This window comes from Equus przewalskii, chromosome 19 (genome assembly GCF_037783145.1).
Source record: "Equus przewalskii isolate Varuska chromosome 19, EquPr2, whole genome shotgun sequence".
NCBI classification, from domain to species: Eukaryota; Metazoa; Chordata; class Mammalia; order Perissodactyla; family Equidae; genus Equus; species Equus przewalskii.
Window position 1 is genome coordinate 1,037,920 of NC_091849.1, and position 17,193 is coordinate 1,055,112.

The 17,193-nt window shown below is 46.4% G+C and overlaps 1 protein-coding gene across 8 annotated transcripts in view; it reads left to right on the plus strand.

The window, feature by feature from the left end:
* The window catches only part of DUSP22 (dual specificity phosphatase 22), a 69,612-nt gene that overhangs the window by 6,694 nt on the left and 45,725 nt on the right, over positions 1–17,193 (plus strand). For all 8 annotated transcript variants that reach the window (XM_070583920.1, XM_008528461.2, XM_070583918.1 and 5 more), the window contains exons 2-3: positions 6,136–6,169; positions 14,606–14,688. In XM_070583920.1, the coding sequence (XP_070440021.1) occupies positions 6,136–6,169; positions 14,606–14,688 (117 nt within the window). The remainder of the gene's footprint in view (positions 1–6,135; positions 6,170–14,605; positions 14,689–17,193) is intronic.

Consider the following 17,193-nt stretch of genomic DNA (forward strand, 5'->3'; position numbering starts at 1 on the left):
GTGGTCAGGAAAGACCTCCCTTGGAGCTGTCACCTTGTGGGAGACCCTGACAAGAAGCCACCAGGTGAACCATGGGAGAGGACCATTCTCAGCAGAGGGGCAGAACAGTTGTTTCTGAGGCCCAAGGATGATTAGGGCCAATTCTGTACTTCCTCTTTTAGAGTCATGGAAGATTCCCACGTTGCATTTACGAACTTTTTCCTTGGTTTAGCCTGACTTCCTCCCAGGTGGTGCTGATCGCACTCCTGGTGTGTCCTTGCTTCCGGCTTGAGCTCAGACTCTCCGTGAATCAGCCACTTTCTCCCAGATGAACACACTCTTCCGTGGTCTGGAAAATTATTTTATTTCATTTCATTTTCTCTTTCTCTGTACTTCAGGATTACCAGCAACAATAATAGTGGGGAAGTCAATGGGTCAAATTTTTTAGTTTTAAGTTTGAATTTTGAAGCTGACTGGAATCAAAGTTTAAATGTTTATGGGCTTTTTATTCTTCTTGAAAACAAAAATGTAAGTCTGAAATTCTCTCCCTGCCAGTGGCCAATCCTCCAGCCTTCTTTGGTGTTGTTTTGTAATGCTATATGGAAGCAACTACAGAAACTGGCAATGAGCAATGTGCTTTCTATTTCCAGCCCTTGAAGTGCGAGCTTACTCTCCTGATGTGGGAAATTGCAGTTAAAGGTTTACTGACACAACTCTGTCCTCTCTTTATATTACTGAAAAATATTTCAAATGCTTACAAAATGGGAATCTTATGTGATTTTTACTAGGTTGGCTCCTTGAGCTAGTAAGCTCAGCCCTCTGTCTCTGCCCCAGAGTCCCCTCAGGGTCCTGCTCTCCTGCAGCCTGGACCGGTGCCCCTGGCCTGGTGTCGCTGACCCCTGGGAACCTGCCCAGGGCAGAAAGGAGCGCAGTTTGACCTCTCAGGATTCACTCACCACAGTTTCCACATCTCTCTTCTCCTTGCTTCGCCTCCTCCTGCGCTCTGCACACTGTCTCTTTGTTCATTCCTTCATTGAAGAAATGATTACTTGAGTAGCTACCCATCAAAGGAGAGCCATTCACATTTAAAGAAAACATATCACAAATATGATGCAAACAGCAGATAGAGGTCATAAACTAGATATTCATGGGCCATAGTCAGCCTGCAGATGTGTTTTATTTGTCATATATTTAAGGGGTTTTTTAAAGTAGTTGACAGTATTTGAAAATTGGGCAGCTTCCCATAAAACCTGGAGGCTGGAATTGGGGGTCTCAGCCTGCAGCTGTGCGTCGTCACCTCCTCAGATGTGGAGAAGATTGAGCAAGACGCTAGCATGGGGCGGAGGCTGAAGACAGAGCAAATCTCAGTCCTGGAAGGTCTCACTTGCTGAGGTGTTGACTGAATTTCACGATGATAACTACTTGGAGCCCTAAGATCTTAATCTGAAGAGTCATGTGATTAACTTTGCATCTTGGAGGCAGGTTGAGGAATCCTTTGGAGGGACAAGTCCCGGGGTGGGGAGCTCTCTGGGAGGCTGTTGCAAAAATCAGACGGGAGGTGCTAAGAAGCTGAACAGAGGTACTGCAGAAAGTTCCAAGAGGAGCAGATAAATTGGGGAGCTGTTGATGAGTAGAGGTGAGTGCTGAATGAGACACAAGTGGAGTCCAGGGGAGGGAGGCCTCTCCTGTCGGAACCATCTCTGACTTGCTCTGGGAGTGCCAGTGGACCTGCTTTTGCAGGGTAGGAGGGTGGGGAGGGCTTTGCAGTCTATAACTTGCCTGAAGGTGTGTGCAGCTCATTTGCGTTTGTGCATTTTTTCCGAGTTGAAAGGCCCATCAGGTCCATGGCTGTAAGCGGCAGAATCCAAATGTGGCTGCTTTAGGTAGAATAGCTCAGATGGCCAGGAAGGCTAGAGAACCAAATTCAGGCTGGCCTGCCAGGAGCAGATCCTGGAACTGGTCTGGCGAGAGCATTTCTGGGGCTGTCCCAAGACGCTGATGCTGCTGCCAGCAGGCCCCAGGTGTGCCACTAGCCCTACTGCCCCTGCTGCTGGAGAGAAGATGCGCTGTGTTATCTCTGGATTCTAGTCCTAGTCTACAGCAACTGTGGAGACATGTTGCATTTAGGTCCTCTGTCTGTGCCATAGCAGCAAAGGCAAATGAAAAGTGCATATCTGGCATTCGCAGCTTCTGTAGTAAGAGCTGGGCTCTGCTTTCTACCGAGACTCCATGGTGGGGGCTGGGGATTCTAAACACAGGAAAGGGCTTCAGAGGCTAGGAAACCCATAGAATAAAATAATGGTCCATCACAGGGTTTATGATTTTTGAGCATACCCAAGGGCTGAGGTACTCTAAACAGTGAGAACCACTTCTCTGTCTAAGAGAATACTGAGAGCAAAGAAAGATGATATTGCAAGGTGGGACCAGTAAGGGGTGTGGGAAAATGGGGTTACCCAGCTTGCCTGAGAGACAAGAGAGGTGGGGAAATCCTTCATAGGTAGGAAGCCATGTTGAAATTTTCAGTTGCATTTCAAGTTTGGCCTTCATTTTCTTGGGAAATGGTTTGCCACTGAACATGTTGATCTAGAAAATGACCCAATGAGAATATGACTTTAGAAAATTAATTTGATGGGACGCAGAAATAAATTCACTGGCTACTGCTCTAGCCCTGTGTGGACTGGGTTCTGGAGTGATGGGGCTTCATGACTCACTGGGCAGAGGCGGGCACCAGGGAAGGGGGGCAAGGTGCCCTGGTGGGAGTGAGCTCCACCTGTTTCACTGTGGGTGAGTGGGAGAAGGTGGCGCCATCGTGGGAACTGATGATGGGTGTGGGAAGACGATGGCCTGTTTTAGAGGGTGCAGGGAGTGGAAGCAAGACTGGAGGTGAGTTCCCGAGGGTGGATTTAGAAATCACATAGTCCTGATTTGAGAGCGGCAGAGCACAGAGCTCATCTAATCTCACGCCTTTGTTTTGTTTTATTTAAAAAATATGAGATGTATTAGTTTATGCTTCGTAGAGAAGGTAGTAGAAGTACAAAGAAGAAAAGCAAAAATGAGCCATAATCTTGTCCCCAAATAACCCCACTTGACTTTTTAAAAAAGTCAATTGAAGTAATGTTTGCGTACGATTAGAACATTCAAACCATATGGAAAAGTGCAAAGCGAAATGCAAAGGCGGTCCTCCACAGACCTGCCCAGCCCCCAGCATCCCTTCACAGAGGTGAGCACAGCAATGAAGGCCTCATAGTGCACACAACTTTACCTTTCCTTTCCTTTTATCATGACTTTTCCAAGATAAAGTAAATAAAAATACATAGAAATATCTACTTCCTTCTAACAGCCTCACACATCTTAAACATCTTAGTGGCACTTATCCTGGAGCCTTGGAAACTTTCTCTGGCTGACAGTGTCCGCTGAGCAGGACCGACAGCCTTCACCACTGCCTCTACCTTCCTCATTCTCTCTCTGGTAGAGACTGACCTTCTTTCTCGAGGCTGTTTCCACTGCTCCTTGCCTGTCCTTCCCTCTCCCCTGGCCCACTGCTCTTGGATGTCAGGTCTTCTCAATGTCACTGCCTCCTGGAAGTCCTTGAGGATCTCAGAGTGGTCAGTACCCTCCTCCTTCCCTAGGCAAGAATCTCCACAAGGGAAATAGGATACCGACAGGGCCATGTCTCTCTTGGCCACATCTGTATCCTGATTGCCTAGCATGGTGCCCATGTGTGACAGGAACTTAGTAAACCATTCATCCACTGTAATACGTTCTGTCACTTTGGGCAAACAAACGTGCTCATATTGTAGTCCATTATAACTGTCAACTGTATGAATCTGGAGCCATTTGTGGTCGATGATATAAAAGAAAAATTATTCTAACACTTATTAAAAATGGCAAGGAAGACTATTGCAAGTGAGAGATTGGACTCAACTCCCAGTACAACAGGGGCAGGTGGGGATTTGTAGCCAGTGGGCAGGGTGAGGGAGTGGATGGGAACGTACTAAGAAAACCTTGATTAGATCTCAAGGGTGGAGGAAGAGGAGCTTGAGTGGATGTCAAGAATGGGAGGATTCGTTGCTGCATCTGGCAGGCCAGGGACAAGGTCTGGTCGAGAAAAGGACTAAAGGGGCCTGACTGAAGCTTGATCAAGGAGGATGTCCCAGTCACCATCAGCCAAAAGGCCTAGGTGGTAATGCTGCCCCATGGCATCTAATGCCACATCATAACAAAGATAGGAGGGAGCCTGGAGAATGGGCGATCACACATGTACGTGGGCAAGAGCTGCCAGAGGACATCAATTTGATCCATCTCCAATAGTGAACTTCTATTGTTCTTGTGTTTTAAAACAGGAACGATGAAGTGTCTACTCCACCCTTCCTCCCGGGAGAATCCCGAATACTGATTACATTTCAAGAAAGACCTGTCAAGTGTTTTAGCTCCTTGGCAGTGAATGCTGGCGTTTTCCTCTGAGATTCTGTTTCCCATCTTCCTGGTTACAGAGCTCACCCAGCTGGCGTCTGTGCTGTGACCTTGGTCACGGACATGACTGACCTCTGAGTCCCATGGGGCGCTCTCCAAGCTCACTTTGCCACCCTGGGTAGGAGTCAGCCAAGGGGATCACACTTGCTGGGCCCACACATGTTGTCCTGAGTCGTTATTAGTAGCCTCTCGTTACCCTCACGAGTGTTGTAGTTAGATCAATATGTTCTGTGGCCCCTCAGCTTGGCCCTGCCCCCAGCACAGAGGCTAACCCTGGACCTACTTCTGCGTCCCCACAGGCTGTCCTGACATTGCCACGATAGGCTCCCCCTGCAGTGACTCGCACACATGCCATCAGTTTTTGGCAAGGCAGCTGGTTGTCGGGATAGTGTGTGAAGAAATCCACACGCATGAAGGACCTCACCACACGCTGCTTCCTGCTGTCAGTGGGAGTGGACAAAAGTAGGGGTGTGAAGCAGGCAGAGCTGAGAGGGGTGCGGGGAGTGGTGCTGAAAACAGGGTGTTGCCGGGATACCGGGGGTCTGCAGCGAAGTGTCACCGAGGCCGGGATGCTGTATGCACTTGGAAATCAGTTTAGGTGATGTGGCTTCTGTATTTGGATTTCACTTACCGTACAAAGTATTGGCAGGATGAGAATTTGCTTCATGTTTTGCGGAGTGGAAGGTGTTTGTGAGAAACACAGTCCCTAGTTCTCTGAGATCTACTGAATCATCCTATATGGCAGCTGGGAGTAGGGGCTTGTCCAGAAATCTGAATTTTTAACAGATTCTAGTGATGGATAGTCTGGTTTCAGGCCCACTGCCTCAGGAAAGGTAGACCTTTTGGCTTGTTTAGACAGTTCGTTCATTCATTCAGGAATTCTTCACTGAGTGGTCATCATGGACCAAGCCGTGGGCCGGGAGCTAGGCAGGCAGCAGTGAGCCACACGATGTGTGTGCTGCCCAGAGAGCTTTCCAGACCAGCAGAGGGGACTGGCCTTCACCTAGTGATGCCCCTGTGACAGCATCACTACAAGGGGAACACAGAGGGCTGTGGGTGCTGAAGCAGGGCCCAACCCCAAATCTGGGCTCAGGGCAGGCCTCCCTGGGGTGTCGGTCAGAGCTGGGACCTGAAGGATGAGGAAAGCAGAAGAAGAGCTGCCTGACAGTGGAAACAGCATGTGCAAACGCCTCAGACAGCAGAGGGCAGGGTTGCTGGAGCTGTGAGAGAAGCCAGGGATGTGTAGGGTGTAGGGGGTGTGTAGGATGTAGGGGACATGGAGGGTGTAGCGAGAAAAGGAGGGGCTGTCGGGGAACGAGGGTGGGGAGGGATAGAGGGGATGCTGGAGGTGCTTAGGTTTAGGGCTGGGCTTGGAATGCCGAGGAGCGCTGAGAGGCTCGAGGTGAGAGAGGACACGTGGGGTCCATGAGGACCTGTGGGGGATCCTGGTCTTTAAAGTTCTATGAGTTGATGGGCACCAAAATGCAGCCACCCACAGGGCCCTGGAGGCATGGCTACTTGGTCATCTGTGCTGTCTGTCTGGGGAGGTGCTAGCAAGCTGGTGTGGTGGACAACAGGCCTGGGCTGTGCTCTGACCACTGTGGTGAGGGCCCAGCCTCTGTGTACAAAATGCTGTCATCTTCAGATCTATAACACTCATTCTGGTCTGTGTCTCTCCCCTAGATCCTGCCTGGCCTGTACATCGGCAACTTCAAAGGTGAGTTCTGTTTTTTATTGTTGTGGTAAAATATACGTAATACAAAATATGCCTTTTTAATCATTTTTAAGTTTACAGTTCAGTGGCATTAAGCACATTCAATTGCTGTGCAACCATCACCACCATCCATCTCAACAACTTTTTCATCTTCCCCAAATGAAACTGTCATCGTTAACCACCGACTCCGGTCCCCTCCGCAGCCCCTGGAAAGCACCCTTCTGCTTTCTGTCTCTGAATTTCACTACCCTAGGGACCTCATCTAAGTGGAGTCATACAGTATTTGCCCTTTTGTATCTGGCTTTTTTCACTGAGCATAATGTCTTCAAGGTTCCTCCATGTTGTAGCATGTGACAGAATTTCCTTCCTTTTTAAGGCTGAATACTGTTCCACTGTATATATGCACCACGTTTTGTTTGTCCATTCATCTGTTGATGGACATTTGGGTTGCTTCCACCAAAGGTGAGTTCACTTTTTAGAAGATCACCTTCAGGCTTCTCATGCATGATTGAGTCCAAGGGTAGACTCATTTTATATGGCATCTGCCTGGGCCCCTTGCTGGGCCCTCATCCTTGTGCCCTGACCAGAGTGTGAGGGGCCCTTCAGGTTCCAACGTGACCTCTGATCTTTGTCTTCGTTGTGCTCGCTTGCTGAAACATTATTATAAAAGAAGGTAGCTAACAGGCAAGCACATTGATCAGTCATGTAACTTATTTATAATCTTCTATCACTTTTGTTTTCTAGTTATTTTTAATAAATTTCAAAACCTATTTTTTTAAACCGCCTGGGAAAAATAAGTGGCAATTTCATCTCTGGCAAATTATCCTCATCTTGTGTTGACTTTTCTCTGTACATTTCTGTGTGGCTTGTTCAGTATTTATTGATTTGCTGTCAGTTATTGATTTTTTACTTTTAGCTCATCTGTCTCAAAATACTCTGTAATCACCGCAGTGAGGAGAAGCCCACAGAGCAAAGCACCTGGTGGAGAACAGGCTCTTGTTGATTTCCAGAGCGGGCCTGGGTCCCCATGTGCCGCTTCAAGTGTGTGCGGTGTGGACACAGCTCCCTTAGCGATGGAGAGAGCGTGTGCTCAGTAGGAGGCACGCACCTGGGAAATGTGCAGAAACAAGTCTGCTGGCGGCAGGTGGAGAGAGCCAAACCTCATCGTAAACCCCGAACAAGCCAGAACACACTCCTGCCTGTTTTCTGGTTGTTGCTTAAATTTGTGAGTTCAGGTTCAAATTGATTGTCAAAACAATCTATGATTTTTCTGCATCATGTTTATTTCCTCCGCTTCCCCCGTAGGCTCCTGGTGCTGCTAGCTGGCTTCCAAGAGGCTGAGTGCAGGGCTCTGACAGCTGCTAATTGCTACTAGAACAGGTTAAAAATAGTACTAGAGTTCCTAAATTAGTAAGCTTTGTAGTTCTGAAAAAGCAGCCAAGTGCTCTGTGGTGGGTAGGCCAGCGGTGCTGGAGTGCACTAAGGAGCAAATGTCTTCACGGATTATTTAGTGAGTTATTTAGGGGAGAGGGGAATGTTTTTGTGTTTGAGAGCAGAGTTAAGTAAAAATTCTTGAAAGTAGAATTGCTAGGTGAAAGTTGTTTACAAATTACAAATTGTAATAAATGCCAACCAAATTCAATACTGCTGCCAACAGTTTTGAGCGTTTTCTCCTTACTCATAGATCACTTTCTTTTAGAAGGACATGTGTGCACAACTTTAAGGAATTATTCAAAACTCTTTCTGTACTAGAATCTCTATCTCTTTTCTCAATATTCAGTGACGTGGGAACCCTCGCAGGCCCTGGACTCCTGCTCTGGGATCTCACTGTCAGACAGCTCGACAGCAGCCACGCCTCCTGTGTGCAGGCGGGGTGTTCCATGACTGCCTTCAGTTACTCTGACACTAATATGTGGTTGTGTTTGACTCATTCATTAATTTACCAAACACTTATTAAACACTCACCAGGTAAGGTAAGACATGGGAATGGTAGTCCAGGGAGTTGACAGTGCTGGAAGGAAGTGTTGCATCCTTCAAGTTGCCTGTGAATTAATCGTTCATTCCACAAACTCATTGCAAGTGCCCAACGTATGGGGCATCTGATGTGGACATGTGTCCTGGTCCTCAGAGGTTTGGAGTCGGGGGAGCAGGTCCTGAGGAATGGAGACAAGCTGTGGGGTGGGCCTGCCTTAGAATCCGGTTACCCCACGGCTCACGAGCCAGGCGCTTGCTCTTGGACACGTCGCACAGCCTGGATGTGGGAGGGGATGAGGACATCAGCCCGGGGCTGTGGTGAGGGCTGAACCAGATGTGCAGTGGAGGCCCTCGGTTCCGTGCCTGGTAGATGGTGGGTCAGCCAGTGTCAGGCCCTCCTCGCCTTCCCTGTCTGTGAAATGGAAACCACACACCTACTTTGGGCTGTTGTGGGAAGGAGACAGATGCTCATGAAGTACCCACACCACACCAGGTGTGCAGTAGGCGCTGCCGGCCAGTGTGGAAGCCCAAGGTCAAACGATCATGACTTCTCCTGGAACCCAGATCCAGCTGTCATCCATGCTTTAGCACGAGATCTCATTTAGTCATTTTCTTCTCTTTTTAAATTACAAAGAGTACGTGCCTACTGTAATACAACAGCCAATCTGGAAATGTATAAAGAAAAATTAATGGAAACATTCTTTTGACTTTCTGAGAGATCTTTATTTTTTATAGACTATGGATAGGCACTGCTATCCTGGCCAGCGTTCTGGTGGCCGTGATCTCCTCAATGCACTCATTGAATGGTCTCCTTCCTTCCCTCCCTCCCCCTGCCCTGCCCTTCCTTCCAGGGGATCCTTTACATGTCACTCTGCAACTTCCTTTTTTTCTTTTAAGTTTGCAATGAATCACAAACGGTTTTCCAACACCTGGTGATTTTTCCACCTAGAGAAAAACCCACAAACAAACCCAACCTCTCGAGCTGGTGTTTGATGAGAGCCTCTCAGCTGAGCTGCCTGTGGCTGGCAGGTGGCTCTGCCCAGATGCCGGGGGGAAAGGCGGAGGGTGGAAGCCCAAAGCAGCTCCTCCCTGGGCTGAGCGGGCGGGGCTACTGCTTCCTCACAGCTTGGCACGTGCAGCGTGGATGTGCGCTGACAGAGGAAGCCCTTGTTGTTTGAAGGTATCCACAAACATCTAGAAAAGTGAGAGACAAGCTCAGGCACTGTGTGTGTGCTGGGGATGTACACGGAGACACGTCTGAGGGCTTCGAGCTTTTATTCTGTGTCTGCCAGTGAGAAGGGCCGTGGTCCCAGTGGCGATTCCCCGGATGTTCAGACAAGGCTGAGCTGGGTGCCCTGCTGCCCACTGTCTGTGGTGGACTGCTGTTATTTAGCCCAGGAGAGCATTAGGTGGCGGAGGGAGAGCTGGGAGTCAGGTGTCTTTGAAGAAAGCGTGTGTTTGGAAACAGTCAGAGGTGACTGAGATCGACGCCCATACTCTGGTCCTGATGATGATGTTGATGATGATGATGATGGCAATAGTAACATCACCACGCGCCAGCCAGCACTTTTCTTTGTGTTTTACATCATTTAGTACTTCCAGCAGCCCTTTGAGGTTTCACTCTTACCATTTTCCCACTTTACAGGTGAGAAAAGTGAGGCACAGAAACACTTGCCCGAGGTTAGCTCCAAAAATGTCAGAGCCAGGGTTTGTGGAGAAGGGAACAAGTAGGAACCGCCCCATTTTGGCCCCCAGCACAGGTTGGAAGTGTATCCACTTCAAGGTTGAACCCACTAACAGCTAATTTATAACTCTAGCAGTTGTTATAACGTATAATCATTTATAACTCTGGAAGCCTTTCCATCTAGTTCGTGGTGGGAAGTATAACTGCGAGCAGGTTGGAATCTCTCACCCATCTCTCACAGATTCTCACCCTGGAGGTGAAGGTTGTTTGGGAGATGACTGAACATGGCTTGGGGTTCAGGGTGAGGGCACAGGGCGCTGGGACCCTTTGAAACAGAGCCCTCCCCTCTCATCCCGCGTGGCCATGCTCTTGAGCCTACAAAGCAGTGCAGCCGCTGCTCTGAGTGTTGGGATGGCGTTACTAAAGAAGTTCTTTCCTGCAGACTGTTTTTCTAGAGTGCTTGTGTTGATGGTGTTAATTTCTGATGCTTTCTCCGATATATTTTTGTTAATTTTTTTCAGAAGCAATTCTGCTTGACTTCGCTGGACTAGCTTATTTCCCATGGCCATTCTGGCATTTCCCACATTCAGGGCTGGTGCCCCTGTCCGTCTTCTTTGTCAATATAAGATCTAGAGCACTAATTCCCATCCTAAGGAAGCATGTGGCTGTCACTTTGCCCACTGAGGGCAGCATCTTCCAAGAACCCGCCTGCTACCCCAGTGAAGTCTTACCAGTGGTGGGTGGGGTCTTCCTCTGAGCCAGGCAGGGAACGTGCAACAGCAAAGGGGGAGGATTGGTTGGGAACTTCTGTTTCAGTGCTCCCACCATGTGAAGGTGACATTTGCTTCCTCAGGAGGCCACGTGAGGCCTGGCATGGGGGTAAACAGAGGCAGGCGACAAGAGTGGGTAGGAGTCCAGAGGCCAGGGGAGAAGTTGAGACAGAGGAAAAGAACATGTTTAGCTGTTTTTGCCAATGAGGAGTTGATGTTCATTTTACCTATTCATGTGATTTATATTGAATTTTGTGAACAGTATTTTTTAAATTTTGTTTTTCCTAATTATGTGAGTGATGTGGCCTTATCAAGCTAAAATAAGATAAAAACTTCAAAAGTCCAAACATGAGAGAAATATGTTAAAGAGAGTAAAAACTTCTGCAAACCCCACATCCTGAGGTAACCATGGTCAGTGTATGTCCCTCTAGATTTTGTGTCTGTGTGTGTGTGTGTGTGTGTGTGTGTGTGAGAGCAAGATTGGCCCTGAGCTAACATCTGTGCCAGTCTTCCTCTATTTTATATGTGGGATGCTGCCACAGAGTGGCCTGATAAGTGGTGTGTAGGTCTGTGCCCAGGATTCGAACCTGCAAACCACAGGCCACCAAAACAGAGCACGTGAACTTAACCACTAGGCCACTGGGCCAGCTTCAGGTCCCTCTAGATTTTTTTTCCACATGAATTTTAACCTGTAATCTTCCCATTGTTTTCGTTTGTTTGTTTTTTGCTGGGTTTTTGGCCAAGGAAGATTTGCCCTGAGCTAACTTCCACTGCCAGTCTTCCTCTTTTTGTATGTGAGCTGCTGCCACAGCGTGGCTGCTGACAGATGAGTGGTGCAGGTCCACTCCCAGGGACCAAACCTGGGCCACCAAAGCAGAACACACTGAACTTAACTGCTAGGCCATGGGGGCTGGCCCCCCACTAGTTTTATTGACGTTGACTTGTTGCATTTTTTATTGCGAATGGTTCTAAATTATTTTCTGATTTAGAAGTGGCATTAACGTTCCTCAGTGGGGGCGGGACACTGTTGACACCAGGTCAAAAGTCATGCCCTGGCGGCTCCCAGGGCTCCATGTGTGCAGTGCACACAGCCTTCTGGGTTCTTAGGCAATGGCGGGTTCTGGTCCTGTGGGTATGTGTGGCCTGGGAATCTACATTTCCAGCACACTCCTGGGCGACGCTGTGCTGCTGCTTGGCAGATTCCCGTTTGAGCAGCAAGGACTGAATTCTGCCCCTCTCACTTGGTGCTCAGGGAGAGCTGGTGTGAAACTTTCCAGGCTGGTGCACATGTGTGTGAGCTGATAACTCACGGCTGAGTCTTAGTGCTGTGTGCCTAGCTCATCCCAGAGTGCCCGTGGTTGTAGGCAGCCATCCAAAACCATCAATAATTTTAATTTTGAAGAATAAAAGGTCCAATGTCATCATCCAGTGGTATTGATCAAGCATTTTGTGCACACAAATAGGTGGGCAGAGCCTGTGCTTATGGGAAAGCGTCATCCCAAATTGGGGTGTCAGTGTGCACAGTGCTGTAATAAGACAGGAGGAGTGCAGAGCGCAGAGGAGTTTCTAAGAGTTGCTTGCGTTGTCTTTGGAGTCCAGCATTCAGTTGCCTCATTTGTGGTATTGAGTGGTCTTCTGTATTCAAAAATGTATAATTTTATTCCCAAACCACTTTTTTTGTTGTTTATCTCAATCTGTATATTTATTATCTGTTTATTTAATAAGTATCTTTCTGGGGTGATGAAAATGTTCTAAAGGTAGGTTGTGGTGATGGTGACTCTGATATACAGTTTAACTGTACAATTTTATGATATGTGAATTATCTCAATAAAGCTGTGTGTTTTTTTTAAAGATTGGCACCTGGGTTAACAACTGTTGCCAATCTTCTTTTTTCCTTTTTCTGCTTTTTCTCCCCAAATCCCCCCAGTACATAGTTGCATATTTCAGTTGTGGGTCCTTCTAGTTGTGGCATATGGGACGCCGCCTCAGCGTGGCCTGACGAGCGGTGCCATGTCCGCGCCCAGGATCCGAACCGGCGAAACCCTAGGCCGCTGAAGCAGAGTGGGTGAACTTAACCACTCAGCCACAGGGCCGGCCCCAATAAGGCTGTTTTAAAAAGTATGTTGAAACAAATACTGATGTTTCGAATTCAAATCCTGGCACAACCAGAATCTGGAAGGCCCTGTGCTCGAGCATCGTGAGGCTGCTGTGGGAGCTCCCTGGTGCCCTGCCTCTCCCGAGTCTGCTGCTCCGCTTTGTCTGAGCTCTTTCGTGGGCACCAAAGCTCCAGCTTGATCTTGTTTCCCTGCTTGTCTAAAAGATGCATACTCATGGCAACTGGAAAATCACATGTTAGTGAGAGTGTGGAGGCTGGCTGTCTGCGGGACCCTAAATGACTGTAGCTCCTGCATCGTTCAAAGCTTCTGATGTGGCACCTTGTGATAGCTAGGAGGTTAGAATTGAGTCCCCACGTGTGTAATGTAGATGGCTGCTATGCACATCTCACTTTGAAGCTTGAGATGGTTGGAGTGATGAAGAGATCTTAAAATAAAACTAATTCTTGTGTAAGATTGACACCTGAGCTAACAACTGCTGCAAATCTTTTTTTTTCTTCTTCTTCTTCTCCCCAAAGTCCCCCAGTACATAGCTATATATTCTAGTTGTGAGTGCCTCTGGTTGTGTAAAACCAATGTTTTAATATTACTTTTAAAGATATTTTTCTGACTTTAAAGGTGGTGCATGCTTATTGAAGAATGTTTAGAACACTGTTTCTTAGTTTCTGCTCTATCATTGAGGTCTATTAGAAATGCAGATTCCTCAGCCCTGCTGTAGACCTTGAGCTAAGTTGGAGCACAGGAATCTGCCTCTTTAACAGGCCCCCCGATAGTTCATGGGCACGGTAAACTTTTAGAACCACCTGTGTTGAATACACACAAAAACTATAAAGAAGGAGAAAAATTAAAAACACTTGGAAGAGTATCACTATTGGGGCTAATTCCTTATAACTTTTCCCCCTGTGTGTGTGTTTGTCTTTATGTTTTTACACATTGAGTTTACATTGTATTTACCGTTTGTAAATTATAAATACCATTACATTGTATTTACCATTACCAGGACTTACCATGATGTCCTGATCATTTTCCCGTATCGTTAATATTCTCTAAACACATGATAATTAAACACTTGACTTTTGGTCCATTTTATGCTGTATCATTTTAAAAAGCTTGTCCCAGACCAGGACAGGGGCCGAAGGGAGCTGACCACCTTGTTTCTTGCAGGACTCCTCTTTTGTAGATTAGCAGATGGGCTCCAATTTAGGGGGATTCATTCAATCTTTCTTCTTCAGGTAGGAGCATTGGAAGGGAATATAATTTTGGTGTTTTCTAAATTTCATTTGCAGATAATTTAATAGCCAAGTGATAACTTATGGACAATTTTGTTTGGAATTTCTAGAAAATGTTTCATTTTCACTTTTGCCCTAAAATGGATTTGATGTTATAAACCACAGTCTTGTCTGTATCTGCCTACTTTTGACATCAGGGTAGAGTCGTCTCTGGCAAGTTTCTATTTCTTATATAGTAAGCGGGTCTTTTGTATTTAATTTTACCTTGGATTACTAATTGTTGAGGTAATTTTTAAAAATCTTTATTATTATCTATTTCATTGTGAGTGTCTACAGTTTAACAAATGTCAACTACAAAGTGACCTCATAGCTTCACTTCCTTTAAACAGCAACAATTGTGATTACAGTGTTTGTTACTCTAACATCTGTCAAGTTTTAGATGACCACTTTGTATCAGAAGATGTGCTAATCAGAAGTAAACTTGGTTGTCTGCTAAATACATAAAAGCAATAGGCCTAAATCCCCTAGATCTAATTATTCTGAGTATGGTCAATTATGAAGTTTCAAGAAACAATTAGCAAGTCATATTGTGTTTTTTCCTTGCTAAACTTTAGAAGTAATCACTTGCAGAGAATATTAAAATATCCATTCTCTTTCTCCTGTGACAGATGCCAGAGATGCAGAGCAATTGAGCAAGAACAAGGTGACACATATTCTGTCTGTCCACGATAGTGCCAGGCCTATGTTGGAGGTAAGGGAGCCATGCACATGTGTCTTCATCTGTGTTCTTTGGGAGTGCATGGGACATTAATGAAGGCAGCTGTGTTCTCTCGGACACGTGTGCTCCTGTGAGTGCTGGCCACATCAGTTTTGTGCTCAGGCCATATTTGTGTCTGTGCCCTGTCCCTGGCTTGCCAGAAAGGCGTGTGCTTTTTTGATTGTACTCCTGCTGCGTTGCCAGCTTGGCTTTCTTGCTAAATGCCAAAGAATAAGCTGATGCTGCATTTCCCTCTGGATTTTAAGGACATTTAGAACCAATTTTCATTCCTTTCAAAATTATCTCCGGTTTTAGAATCCAAAAGTATTCAGGCTGCTCATTTCCTGATTTTTTTTCATTGAAGCTCAATTATATACTATTTGGATTTAGGAATGAAAGACAGTGGAAGACAAATTGTCACTGGAGATTTTCCAGGGTTTCCCTGGGACAGAGACTATCGTGTGGAAGCTGTTATTGTGTTTTAGATTTTCGAGTAAACAGGGTGTGTCTGCCTGTACACTAATTCCAAAAACATCTTCAATTTTACGCTAATGGACAGTTTGAGCTGTTGGCTGGGAGTAAAAGCTATTTCTGTTTGTTAGCCTTGACAGAGTCCAAGTTACCTCTTTTTAGAAAATAATACATGTGTGGTTGTGACGTGCACATGTTTTTCTATTTTAGGGTGGGGTGTTGGAGAGGGAGGGGTGACCTGAAAGAAATAATCCTAGTTCAAGATGTTTTCATGTAAATTCATATTCTGCCAGAAGAGGTAATATATTTTTTTAATTTTAAATTTACCTATTTTCCTTAGCGATTAGAGCTGCCGGATCTCCGTTAGCGTAAAACAAATGAGAACACGTGATGACAAGTGACTCTTAAACGCTGTGGAGAGCAGTAGGTGGTGAACAGACCTCTGTCTGTCTCTCCAGGTCTGTGGGCTCGTACTTCCTTCTGTTGCAGCTCATAGTTTTTTGTTAAAGGCTATAGTTTGTGTTGCAGCATGATTTTTTTTTTTGAAAACAACAAGAGCACATCATTTTTTGGAGTCTAACACTTCCTTTGAAAATAGCTACCCCATCTTTTCATCTGTCAACGGTAGTTTATATTTAAAATATAGCCAAGCTATGGCCAAGATGGTAAGTTAAATGCAAACTGGTCATGATTGACTTCCTCTTAAATCACAAGATGAGGCTTGAGGTTTCCTTTATTTTAATAAATTACATAGCTGTCCTTCCCCCCCCACCCTCCCGGCCTGCCTCAGTGCGTTAGACTCCATTTAATGGAGCACACTGTCATGTGTGAACATGGCCCTTGAATCTATTCACCTTGCAACTTCTGGCTAAATACAAGGTCTTCAAGTGTTAGAAATAAAAGAGCTACGGCTCTTCTCTCTCCACTTTACACGCAAGGGAGTAAAATAGGTGGGATTGAACCCGCTGCAAAGAGACCACTATTGGTGTGAAAACCTCGGAACTGCAGGCAGACTGTGCTTCCTTGTCAATATTACACTCGTGTTCCTTGATAGTCCCTGTGTATCTCAATCTGTAAGGACAAATTCTGCCTTGAAAAAGAAAAAAGAAGGAGAAGTTCTGTGCCCTTTCTTCACAGGGACAGCTTGCCTTGGTGACACCCTGCTGTAGTCTTTGGGTGCTCCTGCTCCCTCAGCACAAGGAGAAGTATTCTCCTGTGAGTTCACATTCATTAGCAGTAAGATCACTGTTTTATAGCATAATGTAGTTTAACTTTGCCCCTCTTATTTTATTCATTTTTAACTTCACAAGTAATTTGTAAATACATTCCTATAAAAAAATTTAAAACAATAGCCTCTCTGATTGTGCAAGTGGGGAAAACTGAGGCGCAGAAGTCATTTGAACTGGGGTACTCCCCTTAAGTTATTGGGAGAGAGGAGGTTCGCTAGGGTCCCAGAAGTGCCAGATGGTTGTTGAGCCCTCTGCCTGGTAGGTAAAGCGGTCTTCTGTCCTGAATTTAAAGTTCACCACGGAAGCCGGGGTCTCCCCGAGCTGAGACGAGTCGAGGAAATTGTCGGGAGTTAACAGAGAGACTTTATTTCTCAGCGGCTCCACGTTATGCTGGCCCTGATCCTGCAGGGAAAATAGTGCAGGGATGAAGCTGAGTAGGGCAGACTGTGTGCAGAGCGAGCTGCTGCAGGAAGCTGACCCCAGCCGGTGAAGGGCCCTAATAAAGGAGGAAGGGTAAGGAGTGGGAGAGGAGAGAGTCGGGACTGCCTTCATTTTCTGAGATCTTCAAAACCATGCCTGTTTGTCAAATCTCCCCCAACTTACTCTGGGCAGCACTAGTCTGGGGCTGGGCTGGAAGTGGGGAGGTAGATACTATCTAAAATTGAAAGATTTCTGTCCTGTCACCTCAGTGCAGGAGTTCGGTGAGCCCTGCTGCCGAGTCACTCTGTATTGGACACTAGAATATGGATGCTTCTTTGGGTCATTTCCAACACACATCTGGATGGGTTTAAATGCACGG